This window comes from Pteropus vampyrus, unplaced genomic scaffold (assembly GCF_000151845.1).
Source record: "Pteropus vampyrus isolate Shadow unplaced genomic scaffold, Pvam_2.0 Scaffold261, whole genome shotgun sequence".
NCBI lineage: Eukaryota > Metazoa > Chordata > Mammalia > Chiroptera > Pteropodidae > Pteropus > Pteropus vampyrus.
In genome coordinates, this window is record NW_011889042.1 from 2,859,727 (window position 1) to 2,874,599 (window position 14,873).

Sequence of the window (14,873 nt, forward strand, 5' to 3'; positions counted from 1 at the left end):
GATGTGATGAAATAGGGTCAAAAAGGGGCTCTACTGGGGCAGGAAGGGCTGATACAGGCAACGATAGAGCAGACACTTACTGGGCCAACAGAGAGGGTAATGTTTCTCTCTCTGGCTTTGTGTCCTTGCTCTATCATGTCGTGTCAAGATTAGATTGTGTGGGCAGCAGCTAAAATGGCATGGTTTAGTCTGTTTGAGAACTTCCCTGACTGCTAATCCATCACCCCCAACCCCATCCCTTGCACTTGATCATCGATCCCTAAAATGCCATCAGCATATCTTTATTACCTTGGTTTTTCTTTGTCCCTATTAAGATTACAACTATCATACACTTTTATACACTTTTATCAGTGATGCACACTGTATAACATCATACATAAATCAAACTTCTAAAAGATACATTCTCCTCTAGACCAAAATGTTTTAAAAAATGTTCCATGATACTTCCACATATGCCAAAGATTTCAGAGGGTAGGTCCTGGTGATCAAAAGCCAAGGTCTTGTCCCGAGCCACCTGGTGACCCTCATGGCCCAGTAGGTATTGCTGGTCTAGAAGGTGATGTTCATGTCCTGGGAGGGCATCAACATTTCTGGCAATTTTAGAAACAAGGGGAAGTACCTGACCTCGCTCTGCAAGTTGAAGAACACCTACCTATCCCGCAGCCCCTACCACTTCCGAGCCTCCAGCCGCATCATTTGGCGGACTGTGTGAGGTGTGCTGCCCTACGAGACCAAACGGGGCCTGGCCTCCCTGGACTGCATCAAGGTGTCTGAAGGGCTCCCCACACCTCAGGACAAGAAAAATCTGGTTCCTGCAACCCTCAAGATTGTGCCTCTGAAGCTTACATTAAAGTGCGCCTACTGAGGTCGCCTGGCTCATGGGCTCGGCTGGAAGTACTGGCAGGTACAGCCACTCTGGAGGAACAGAGGAAGAAGGCCAAGATTCATCACCGGAAAACAAACAAACAAACAAATGAAAACATACAACAACAACAACACTGCTTGTGAGGCTACAGAAATAGGACAAAAGAAGAAAATTGACAAGTGCACAGAGGTCCTCCAGACCCTGTGGACTCCTGGTCTGAACCCAATAAAATCGACTTCTATTTCCTCAAATAACATTTTCCTTGCTTCTTCATTGTCTACAGAAAGAATTCACGCTTCATGGGTTTTTGAGTGCTTCCACATAAACTGGGTCTTATCTTTCTTTGCCGACCCATCTGCCACTCGGCAACAGTCGAAGTAGTCAAACTTTAATTGTACTTGTAGTAGTAATTGTTGTCATTGTTGTAGCAAATATTTATTGCATGTTTACTCTGTGCTAGGCCCTAGGCCGAACATTTTATAAGCATTAGCCTATTTAATTCTCATACATCATTCTCACACTTATAAAGTATAATAAGTACTATTAATTATCCCCACTTTACAGATAAGTAGTCTCAGGCTTAAAGAGGTTAAATAATTTGCCCCAGGTCACACAGACAATAAGCAGCAAAGCTGGGACTCTGAACCAGGTTGGTGAGTCCCTGGATGGCATCCTAACCGCACTTCTCGTCTTATTTGCTCGCCCCTAAGAATCCTTGGCTTCGACAGACTGATGTCTACTTCAGTTCCTCAGGCCTCAATGTCTTTCATCAGGCCAGTGCCCAACCCGCCTTGCTTTGCCATCCTGTTCCTCTCCTTCAAGGCCCAAGGGTAATTAGCTTCTTCATACATTGCCATGTACTGGTCATTTTCCATAAGGATGGCTGTGTCACCTCACATGGGCTTGTGATGTCTGATATGTTTAGCACTACACAGTTCCTAATGCACATATAACCTTTCTCATAGATAGTTCCCAAAAGAATGTTTGATAGCTTGATAGTGGATGGAGGCTAGGATGGGCCAGACCACTGAGACAGGTGGGAAGAGAGAGAGCAGTCACTCATGAAACAGTTCAGTTTCAGGGACCTTGAAGGGAACCCAAGCATCCTAATTCCCAGCATCGCCAGACTTAGGAACCTGAAGCATCATCTTAGCATGGCCAGCATCCCTTCCACAAACTTATAAGAATCTTGGGAAATGATTCTTCCATCTACCTGCATAGAGCATAGATTTAGAGGGATTCTAGATGGGAAAGAAAACAGAGACATAAGGAAAGGACATGGACGTATATGGGGTAAAGAAAGGATTCCAGACCCCTTTCTGTTGATATTTAATCTTGTCTCCCATCTGTCTCACTCTCAGGCAATCAGTCCGCACTGGATTAAGAGAGAGGAAGGGAAAAGGAACAAGTGTTCTCAAAAATGGGGGTGAATCTTGCCGGTGGTCATCTTGGGAGCATTAACAGCTTTTTTTAAACACAGGATTTAAGGAAGGATATGATGGAGGTATAGCAGTAGGGAAGGAATGAAAACCTGGAGAGGCAGCAGGCAGGAGAAGTGGGTGGAGGAATAAAAGAGGATTAAAAGGGAAACATCAGAGGGTGGGAAGTGTGAGAAAGGCCTAGATTGTTTTCTCCTAGGCGTGGGAGGAAGCTGTAGTGTGCATGTGGGAGGTGGGGGAGAAACCAGTGGTGTCTCCATTCTGCTCTCCCTCCTACCTTCTGATCTAAATCCCACTCAATACATTAGGCAATACAGACAAATGTCTTAATTCCAAATAAACCCAGCTGACCCCCAAATCACATTCCCCTTGCATTCTGGCCCAATGACTTTCCTATACCTTCTCTCCAACCCATGCTTATCGTACAATAGTCTTTGACAGGAGCCTTCCTAGTGCTGACGTGTCCATGGGAAGGACATGGGGACCATCACCTACCTCCAGCCCAATGTGGCCAAGTGGACTTAGAGCCTCCCATCTTCCAGGCCACCCTTCTCCTGAAGCTCCATTCTTCTCCTGGCCTGTCTCAGACCAAGATCACAGATAGGATTCACCTTAAAGGAAGAGACATTCCTCAGGGATCAAAACTTAGGCTGAGATTGTGAAATGAAGTTGGGCTCAGACTGCCGAGGGCAAGAGCAATGGGAGTTATTAAAAAGTTTGTGAGCTGTTGCATCAGATGTGTCATTATAAACTCTTCAGGGGCACTGTTATTAGGACCAAATGAAGGAGGTTAAGAGCTTTAATGGAAATGAATTCTCGGGGAAGTTTACAGGAACCAGATCCCTTGAGGTCAGCATCATGTGCTCTGCAAGACTCCGCCCTCCCCTCCCGCCATTGTAGTTTCAAAAGTGAGTTATGTCCTAGGACATGGTCTAGATCACACCCTCTACAAGTAAACTCTGAAGCCTTTTCACATGTACAGTTCTTAAGGTGTCTCTCACCCCAACCTCTAATCTGTTCTTACAGCCATAGTGACCTTTCCAGAACTTCCAATACAATATTGAATAGCAGTAGTGAAATGGGCATCTTTTTCTTATTCCTGATCTTGAGAGAAGCTTTCAGTTTTCCACTACTGAGGATGATGTTAGCTGTGTGTTTTTCAAAAATGATTCCTTTTCATTCTTGTTTCTTTTTCTGGCTTTATTAAAATATAATAGACAATTAGTTCCTCGTATTTACATTGTATAATCCAATGAGTTTCTTCCAATTGTAATTGGCATACAATAATATATTAGTTTCAGTTGTACAGCATAGTGATTAGGGACCTATATAACTCACAAAGTTATCACTCCACTAAATCTAGTACTCCCTTTCCCCTTATATATTACAACATTGTTAACTATTTTCCTTATGCTACACCTTATATCTCCATGTCTATTTTGTAACTATCCATTTGTACTTCTTAATTCCTTTGCTCTTTTTTATCGTCCCCCCAAACCGCCTCCAGTCTACTATCCCTCAAAATATTCTCTGTATCTATGAGTCCATTTCCATTTTTGTTGTTGTTTGTTTTGTTTTCAAATTCCACATATACATGAAATCATGCAATATTTGTCTTTCTCTATATTACTTATTTCATTCAGTGCATTACCTTCTAGATCCATCGAGGCAATATCTTTTTCCATCTCTTTCATTTTAGTCTCTGTGTGTCTTTTAATCTAAAATAAAACTTTTGTAGGCAGCATTTGTAGGGGCCTTGTTTTCTTATCCATTCAGCCACTCTATCTTTTGGTTGGGGCATTTAATTCTTTTCCATCTGAGGTACTTGTTGATAGGAATCTAGTCATTACCATTCTTTACTCATGTTTTTGATACATGTTCTTCTTCTGAAAGAAGTCCCTCTATCATTTCCTGTAATACTGGCTTGGTGTTGATAAATTTCTTTAGCCTATTTTTGTCTGGGAAGCTCTTTATCTGTCCTCCAACTCTAAACAATAGCTTTGCTGGCTAAAATTTCTTGGTTGTAGATCTTGGCTTTTCATCACATTGAATATTTTGTGCCAAGCCTTTCTGTCCTGCACAGTTTCTTTTGAGAAATCAGCTGCCAGTCTTATGGGCGCTCCCTTGTAGGTAACTAACTTCTTTCCTCTTGCTGCTTTTAAGATTCTCTCTTTGTATTTAAGCTCTGACATTTTAATTATGATATGTCTTGGTGTGAACCTCTTTGGATTCCTCTTTCTTGAGACTCCCTGAGCTTTCTAGGCTTGTATGTCTATGTCTTTCACCAGGTTAGGGAAGTTTCCCATCATTATTTCTTCAAATAGCTCTTCAACTTCCTCTTATCTTTCAGGTACCTCTGTAACACAGATATTCTTATATTTAATTGTATCCCACTGGCTCCTTAAATTTTTATTATAGTCTTGATTTTTTTTTTTTTTTTTTGGCCATTCTGATTGAGTGTCCTTGGCTTCCCCATACTCTATATCGGTGGTTCTATCCTCTTTTTTATCCACTCCATTTATTCCCTCTAATATATTCTTTATCTCAGATAATGTGTTCTTCATTTCTGACTCATTCCCTTTTATAATTTCCTTTTCCATTTTTATGTTTTTTATCTCTTTGTTAAAGTTATCACTGAATTCATCTACACTTTCCCTAAGTTCATTGAGCGTCTTTATAACCAGTGCTTTGACCTCTGCATCTGTTAGATGGTTTGACCTCATTATTTCTGGATCTTTGTTCTATTCTTGCATATGGTTTCTGCTTATTTGTCTTCCCATCTTGGCTGCATTTCTGTGTCTGTTTCTATGTATTAAGCAAAGCTCCTAAGTCTTCCAGTTTTCTTTGCATGGCTTTGCATAGTAGGTTTCCAGTGGCACAGTCCTGAGAGGGGTTCAGCTGCAGGCCAAGTTTAGCCCCAGCCTGTGTCCCCCTGGGGCCACCTGTTAAGATTCAGCAAGCAATCTACAGATGCTGTACTTATAGTTGCCTCAAGAAACCAAACCAGAAACTGATACCAGCTGCCACCAGTGGGAGTCTTGGTGCTGCTCAGCAAGGAGCACTGGACTTGCTGAGGACACACCTGGATGTGGCTTGGTGGGGCCATGAGTTGGGAAAAGCGGAGTTGCAGAGAATCCTCTGGGTGGAGTGACCTCTGTTATCCAGTTTGATGACATCTCAGCTATGGTGGTGCTGCATTGGTACACTAGGTTGGAAGGAGGGCTCAAAAGAATAATGGATACTGCTGGCACTTCTGCCTGGGGGAGAGCCTCTACTCCAACCCTCATTCTGACAACTCAACGTCCCCCTGTAAGTCCCTGGAGCCCCCGTCCAGCCAACCAGGCGCCAGTGCTCAGAGCGAGCCGGTCCATCACCATGAAAGTCTGCTCGGGGCCACAGTCCCTTTAAGAGGCATTTGCATCTGTCAACTGACACAGCCTCTGCCCCACTCAGTTGCTTGGGACCGGGCAGCCTTGGATATTCACCCTCACCTACTGTTGCAAGTTGATTAATTGTTTCTTTCCCTAGTTGTAGTGTTTCTGTTTGCTTAGATCCCCAACTACTTTGCTCACTGTTTGCTCCATATTTCTGTCACAACTTTGATTTGGTTGCAGAGGATGAACAAAACCTTTATCATCTATGCCATTTTTTCCTAGAACCTCCACATTTTGAATCCTGGCCCAGTGGGGTTACTGTTTAAGCAACTAGAAGAAGAAACTAACAACTAAACCAAAGCCAGAAGAAAAAAGGAAATAATAAATATTATAGACGAGATGACAGAAATAGTAAATAGAAAAATAATCAAAAGAATCAGTGAAACTGAAAGTGACTTAAAAATAAAACAAAATCAGAACCGAAAGTGAGAACATTACTACCAGCCTTACAGAAATGAAAAGGTTTAGAATAGAATAATATGAGCAATCGCATGTCAATAAATTAGATACTCGATTAAATGGACAAATTCCTAGAAACACTCAAATTGCCAACAAATTTCCTTAAGAAGGAATAGAAAATCTCAACAGACCTATAACATGTAAAAATTGTATTAAAAAACTTCTCAGCATGAAAATCCCAAGACCATATGTTTTTACTGATTGAATCCTACCAAACATTTGAAGAAGCAACGGCAGTACTACTTAACTGTTTCCAAAGAATAGAAGCAAAGGGAATGTTGTCTAACACATTGTGTAAGGTCAGCATTTCCCTGCTAACAGAGTCAAACTGAGACACCGCAGGAAAAGAAAACTACAGACCAACATTCTTCTACAGCAGGATGGAAAATACTCAAAAAATACTAGCAAATCAAAATCAACAGCATATTAACAGTTTTATACACCATGAACAAGTGGGTCTTAGCCCAGAAGTGCAAAGATAGTCCAGCATAAGAAAAATCAATGTACATAATACACATTAATAAAATGAAGAAACCCCCACATAATCATTTCAATAAATGTAGTTGCAGCATTTGAAAAACATCAACACCTTTTTATGACAAAAACACTCAATTAGGAATAGAGAGGAATCATTAATGAAAAACCCACAGCTAACATCATCCTCAATGGTGAAAAACTGAAAGCTTCTCTCAAGATCAGGAATAAGAAGATGCCATTTTCACCACTACTATTCAATATTGTACTGGAAGTTCTAGCCAGATCAATTAAGCAAGAAACAGAAATAAAACACATCCATATTAGAAAGGAAGAAATAAAACTATATTTGCAGATGACATGATTCTATATATGGAAAATCCCATAGAATCCACAAAGAAACTATGAGAGATAATAAGCATATTTGTGAATGTTCAAGGGTTCAAGATCAACACATAAACGTCAAGTGTGCTTCTATAAACAAGTATAAAATAATGATAAAAAGCATTTTAAAAAATTCCATTTATAATACCACAGTAAAATACCAAGAGGGTGAAAGAATTGTGCACGTGAAAATTATAAAGCATTGCTTAAAAAGTTAATGACGACCTAAATAAATGAAGACATCCCACGTTCATTGATCCGAAGGCTTACTAGTAAGAAAGCAATAATCCCCAAAGTGATCTGCAGATTTAATGCTATCTCTATCAAAATTTAAATGGCATTTTTTCTTTTTCAGAAATGGAATATCCAATTTTCAAATTCATATGTTATTACCAGGCACCTCAAATAGCCAAAACAACTTTGAAAAAGAAAAACAAAGTAGGAGGACTCATATTTCCTAATTTCAAAACTTACTGCAAAGCTAGAGAAATTGAAGTAGTATGGTACCAGCATAAGGATAAACATATAGACCAATGGAATGGATTTTGGTCCAAAATAAACCAAAACATCTATGGCCAATTAATTTTATTTGCAATGGAGCCAGGGCCATACAATGGTGAGAGAACAGTCTCTTCACAAAATGGCGGGCAACTGGGTGATCGCATGCAAAACAGTAAAGTTATATTAGAAGAAGTAAATCTCTGTGACCTCAAATTTGTCAATGGATTTTTATATTAGACACCAAAACGGTTAGCAGCAAAAGAAAAAAATAGATCCATATGACTTCATAAAACTAATACTTTAGTACATCAAAACGCTATCAAAAAAGAAAAAGAAAACCTACAGAATGGGAGAAAATATTATAAATCTCACATTACAATGATCTAATATCCAGAATATAAAAAAAACTCATAACCCCGCAACAAAAAGACAAACAACCCATTTAAAAATGGACAAAGACCTTGAGCAGACGTTTCTCCCAAGAGTATACAAATGATCAACAAGCACATATTAATACAGTCAATACCATTGATCATTGAGATAATGCAAATTAAAACCACAACATTATACCAATTCACTCAATCTAGAATACTTAAAATAAAAAGACATATAATAAGAATTGCTGGTGATGATGTAGAGGAATCTACACTGCTATTGGTAATATAAAATGGTGCAGACACTGAAAAACAGACTGGCTGTTCCTTCAAAGGTTAAACATAGAGCTATCATGTGACCTCGTATTTCCACTGCTAGGTATACACCCAAGATAATTGAAAACATATATTCATACAAAAAGTTGTGTACAAATGTTATGGCAGCATTATTTATAATAATAAAAATGTAGAGACAACCCAAATGATCAAGAACTGATTAATGAATAAGCAAAAGTGGCCTATTCATACAATGGAATATTATTCAGTCATAAAAAGGAATGAAATATTGATACATACTATAACACAGATGAACCTTGAAAATGTTATGCTAGAAAGAAGCAAGATGTAGAAGACCACATATTATATGGTTCCACTAGTATAAAATGTCCAGAATAGGGAAATCCATAGTGACAAAAAGTAGACTAATGGTTGCCAGGAGCTGGAGAGAGAACAGAATGGGTAGTGACTGCTAAAAAATACGAAGTTTTTTTTTGGAGTGATGAAAATGTTCTGGTGACAGTTACACAAGCTTGTGAATATCCAAGAACCCACTGAGCTGTGCTCTTCCAAATGGTGAATTTTATGGTATGTGAATAATATTTTGAGGGTAAACTTAGCCAATTTATTCTGGGAAGGTCAATAAGGTCCTGTAAGGAGAACAGATTAGAGGTTGAGGTGAGAGACACCTTAACAAATGTACATGTGAAAAAAGGCTTCAGAGTTTACTTGTAGAGGGCGTGACCTGGACCATGTCCTAGGACATAGCTCACTTTTGCAACTTATCCCGGTGGGAGGAGAGGGCGGAGCCTTGCAGAGCACATGGTGGTGACCTCAAGGGATATGGCTTCTGTAAACTTCCCGGAGAATTCATTTTCCATTAAGGCTCTTGTCCTGCTTCATCTGGTCCTATGATCAGTGCCCCTGAAGAGTTTATAAATGGTACATCTGATGCAACAGCTCACATACTTTTTAATAACTCCCATTGCTCTTGATTTCAGCAGCCCGAGCCCAATTTCATTTCACAATTTAAGCCTAAGTTTTGATCTCTGAGGAATGACCCTTCCTTTAAGGTGAATCCTACCTGTGATCTTGATCTGAGACAGGCCAGGAGAAGAATGGAGCTTCAGGAGAAGGGTGGCCTGGAAGATGGGAGGCTCTAAGTCCACTTGGCCACATTGGGCTGGAGGTAGGTGATGGTCCCCATGTCCTTCCCATGGACACGTCAGCACTAGGAAGGCTCCTGTCAAAGACTATTGTACGATAAGCATGGGTTGGAGAGAAGGTATAGGAAAGTCATTGGGCCAGAATGCAAGGGGAATGTGATTTGGGGGTCAGCTGGGTTTATTTGGAATTAAGACATTTGTCTGTATTGCCTAATGTATTGAGTGGGATTTAGATCAGAAGGTAGGAGGGAGAGCAGAATGGAGACACCACTGGTTTCTCCCCCACCTCCCACATGCACACTACAGCTTCCTCCCACGCCTAGGAGAAAACAATCTAGGCCTTTCTCACACTTCCCACCCTCTGATGTTTCCCTTTTAATCCTCTTTTATTCCTCCACCCACTTCTCCTGCCTGCTGCCTCTCCAGGTTTTCATTCCTTCCCTACTGCTATACCTCCATCATATCCTTCCTTAAATCCTGTGTTTAAAAAAAGCTGTTAATGCTCCCAAGATGACCACCGGCAAGATTCACCCCCATTTTTGAGAACACTTGTTCCTTTTCCCTTCCTCTCTCTTAATCCAGTGCGGACTGATTGCCTGAGAGTGAGACAGATGGGAGACAAGATTAAATATCAACAGAAAGGGGTTCGGAACCTTTCTTTACCCCATACACGTCCATGTCCTTTCCTTATGTCTCTGTTTTCTTTCCCATCTAGAATCCCTCTAAATCTATGCTCTATGCAGGTAGATGGAAGAATCATTTCCCAAGATTCTTATAAGTTTGTGGAAGGGATGCTGGCCATGCTAAGATGATGCTTCAGGTTCCTAAGTCTGGCGACGCTGGGAATTAGGATGCTTGGGTTCCCTTCAAGGTGCCTGAAACTGAACTGTTTCATGAGTGACTGCTCTCTCTCTTCCCACCTGTCTCAGTGGTCTGGCCCATCCTAGCCTTCCATCCACTATCAAGCTATCAAACATTCTTTTGGGAACTATCTATGAGAAAGGTTATATGTGCATTAGGAACTGTGTAGTGCTGAACATATCAGACATCACAAGCCCATGTGAGGTGACACAGCCATCCTTATGGAAAATGACCAGTACATGGCAATGTATGAAGAAGCTAATTACCCTTGGGCCTTGAAGGAGAGGAACAGGATGGCAAAGCAATGTGGGTTGGGTACTGGCCTGATGAAAGACATTGAGGCCTGAGGAACTGAGGCGAATATCAGTCTGTCGAAGCCAAGGATTCTTAGGGGCGAGCAAGTAAGACGAGAAGTGCGGTTAGGATGCCATCCTGGGACTCACCAACGTGGTTCATCTCACATTACAATGTGAGAGGAGAAAATATCTTTTAGGAGATTGACTTATATATGATGTCGTACAGTGTACATCACTAATAAAAGTGTATACAAGGATATGATAATTGTATCTTAATAGGGACAAAAAACAGAGATAATATAGGTATGCTGATGGCATTATTGGGATCAATGACCAGCTTTGCTGCTTATTGTCTGTGTGACCTGGGGCAAATTATTTAACCTCTTTAAGCCTGAGACTACTTATCTGTAAAGGGGGGATAATTAATAGTACTTATTATACTTTATAAGTGTGAGAATGATGTATGAGAATTAAATAGGCTAATGCTTGCTTATAAAATGTTCAGCCTAGGGCCTAGCACAGAGTAAACATGCAATAAATATTTGCTACAACAATGACAACAATTACTACTATAAGTACAATTAATGTTTGACTACTTCGACTGCTCCTGAGTAGCAGATGGGTCTGCAAAGAAAGATAAGACCCAGTTTATGTGGAAGCACCCAAAAACCCATGAAGCGTGAATTCTTTCTGTAGACAATGAAGAAGCAAGGAAAATGTTATTTGAGGAAATAGAAGTCAATTCTACTGGGTTCAGACCTGGAGTCCACAGGGTCTGGAGGACCTCTGTGCACTTGTCAATTTTCTTCTTCTTTTTGTCCTATTTCTGTAGCCTCACAAGCGGTGTTGTTGTTGTATGTTTTCATTTGTTTGTTTGTTTTCCGGTGATGAATCTTGGCCTTCTTCCTCTGTTCCTCCAGAGTGGCTGTACCTGCTAGTACTTCCAGCCGAGCCCATGAGCCAGGCGACCTCAGTAGGCGCACTTTAATGTAAGCTTCAGAGGCACAATCTTGAGGGTGGCAGGAACCAGATTTTTCTTGTCCTGGGGTGCGGCAAGCCTTGATGCAGTCCAGGGAGGCCAGGCCCCGTTTGGTCTCGTAGGGCAGCACACCTCACACAGTCCGCCAAATGATGCGGCTGGAGGCTCGGAAGTGGTAGGGGCTGCGGGATAGGTAGGTGTTCTTCAACTTGCAGAGCGAGGTCAGATACTTCAACTTGTTTCTAAAATTGCCAGAAATGTTGATGCCCTCCCAGGACACGAACATCACCTTCCAGACCAGCAATACTTACTGGGCAACGAGGGTCACCAGGTGGCCCAGGATAAGACCTTGGCTTTTGATCACCAGGACCTACCGTCTGCCATCTTCGGCATCTGTGTGGAAGTATCATGGAACATTTTTTGAAAACATTTTGCTCTAGAGGAGAAAATATCTTTTAGGAGATTGACTTATATATGATGTTGTACAGTGTACATCACTAATAAAAGTGTATAAAAGGATACGATAATTGTATCTAATAGGGACAAAAAACAGAGATAATATAGGTATGCTGATGGCATTATTGGGATCAATGATCAGGTGCGAGGGTTGGGGTTTGGGGTGATGGGTTAGCAGTCAAGGACCTTCTCAAAGAGACTAAACCATGACATTTAAGCTGCTGCCTATGCAGTCTAATCTCGACACTGCATGGCAGAGCTGGGACACAAAGCCAGTGAGAAAACATTACCCTCTCTGTTGGCCCAGGAAGTGTCTGCTCCACCCTTGCCTGTCTCAGCACTTTCTGCCTTAGTGGACTGGGAAGAGCCCTTTTTAACCCTGTTTCGTCACATCATTTTCCTTCAAAATGCTTGCCAGGGTTCACAGTTGCCCACGGGGAAGCTTTTCAAACAGTCCTAAGCTGGAAGCTGGTGATGCCACAGAATAAACAGGATGCCTCTTCTTGGACACTATTTTTACACAAATATTTGAGGATAAATGTGAGTTTTAGAGGAGGTAAACGTGGCAGTATTTTGAGTACTGTGATTCTTCATACGTAATTTTAGAGATAATTGTGATTTATATTTGTCTACAGAAGTTGATAGAAATCTTTCTACATATGTTTGCACAATTCCCTTGTATAAAGAACATCAAGGCAATGTTGCTGTCCCTCCCATCTGTCAGGTGGGAGTTGGGGAGGAGAGATCTTTCTCTTTGCAAGGTGAGGCCTCAGGGCACATTTTCCTGAACGATTAGGGAGAAGAGTTTTGGAAAAGAATAACCCAAGGGAATGGGTTCTGAACCAAATAACTCAGTTTCGTGTTTAAACGAATGTGTTCTAGATTTTTGATTTGCCAAATAGAGAAACACGTGTCTTCTCGATCCTATATTTTCTATATCGCGTTGGACTTAGCAAAATTTTATAAGCGATGATATTTAAATTTTAAAAAGCCCATCCCAAAGATGTCTACAAATATGTATACAATAGAAAATTCATATAATTTTTAAATATGAAACATAAGAGATCAAAGAAATTTTATATATGTCCTGGGCTGCATTGAGTTCCTCTCGGATGGCCCCATGACAGCAGATGCCAGCAGAGAAATGCTTCTGTGGAAAAGTTGGAGAGTCATTAATCATCTCAGCTTCACTTCAGCCAGGATCATTTGCATATTTTTCTTCACATTTACCTCTGAATTTATATATGGCCATTTCTTGTAGTGCACACCTCTCTTCCTTCAACGATGAAGCATATGAAGCTCCTCAAACCTTTGTTGTGATGAGCATCTATTTGTTTACTTAAGATTACTAGTCTCTACTTTTCATACTCTCAAGATTTTTGCCCCCAGATTGATGATGTTTGTGGTCACAGATATTTGCTGACATGTTTATTCATTCATTGACTAATGGCTATATTTGTGGAGCCTGTGGTTCACAAGGCATGATGTTGGGAGCAGCAGATGTGCAACAGACATGAAACCCATGGACAAGGACAGTGTGGTACAAAGGGAAAAACACCCATTGATGCCTGTAAGACAATGTAGAGTGTGGTTAGGGAGGAAAGTCTGTGAGAGCCTTGAAAATGAATTATTTTCGTGGAAGGCTCTCCTAAGCTCCATCTTACAGTGGAACTCAACAATGACATCATTCAACTCCATCTTCACTCTCCAAGAAAAATGATTGACGTTTTGTAAATTTTTTTTGTAGGTTTTTTCTCGAAATGTTGGGAAGGTCCCATGGAACCACAGAACATCACATGGGTGTCCGAGTTTGTCCTCTTAGGGTTCTCAAAGACCCAGGAGCTCCAGAAATTCCTGTTCCTGGTATTTCTACTTGTCTATGTCACCACCATTGTGGGAAACCTCCTCATCATTGTCACAGTGACGTTTGACTCCCGGCTCCACATGCCCATGTTTTTTCTGCTTCGAAATCTGGCTGTCATAGACCTCTGCTGTTCCACAGTCACTTCTCCAAAGATGCTGGTGGACTTCCTTCATGAGACCAAGACTATCTCCTACCAGGGCTGCATGGCCCAGATCTTCTTCTTCCACCTCTTGGGAGGTGCCACTGTCTTCTTTCTCTCGGTCATGGCTTATGATCGGTACATAGCCATCTCCCGGCCCCTTCACTATGTCACCATCATGAACACTCAATTGTGTGTGGGGCTGGTGCTGGCTGCCTGGGTCGGGGGCTTTGTCCACTCCATTGTCCAGCTGGCCCTGATGCTCCCATTGCCTTTTTGTGGTCCCAATGTCCTGGATAACTTTTACTGTGACATTCCACAAGTGTTGAGACTTGCCTGCACAGACACCTCCCTCCTAGAATTCCTTATGATCTCCAATAGTGGGTTGCTGGTTCTTATCTGGTTCCTTCTCCTTCTGATCTCTTACACTGTTATCCTGGTGATGCTGAGGTCCCACTCAGGAAAGGCAAGGAGAAAGGCAGCATCTACTTGCACCACCCACATCATCGTGGTGTCTATTATCTTTATTCCCAGTATCTACATCTACTCCCGGCCCTTCTCCCCCTTCTCATTGGACAAGGCTGTGTCCATCAGCTACACAGTCATGACTCCCATGCTCAACTCCATGATCTACACCCTGAGGAACAAGGATATTCAGGCAGCCATGAAGAGGTTAGGCAGGCGACTAGTGATTTGAAACAGGGAGTAAACTTTAAATAGGTTGCATGTAAACAAAAAAACCACCTTTCTGAACTTTTGTTTTCCCATTCAAACAGCGCAGGAAGTTTTTTATACACTGAGACAATGAAGATTAAATTAATGTTTCTACATACCTATTCCTTCCTCAGATACTGTGTTAGACACTTTCACACTTTTATCTTATTGTCATAAAACTGACAATGGATA

General features: G+C 41.3%; 1 protein-coding gene and 2 pseudogenes across 1 annotated transcript; 2 read left to right on the forward strand and 1 right to left on the reverse strand.

Moving 5' to 3' along the window:
- Positions 1-526: 526 nt before the first annotated feature.
- Positions 527-9,369, forward strand: LOC105302158 (annotated as a pseudogene).
- Positions 9,370-11,326: 1,957 nt separating this feature from the next.
- Positions 11,327-11,901, reverse strand: LOC105302159 (annotated as a pseudogene).
- A 1,839-nt stretch (positions 11,902-13,740) lies between these two features.
- Positions 13,741-14,670, forward strand: LOC105302130 (olfactory receptor 4D1). Its single transcript, XM_011375094.1, has one exon. The coding sequence runs from the start codon at positions 13,741-13,743 to the stop codon at positions 14,662-14,664; it is 924 nt and encodes a 307-aa protein (XP_011373396.1). The 3' UTR covers positions 14,665-14,670.
- The last annotated feature ends 203 nt before the right edge of the window (positions 14,671-14,873 follow it).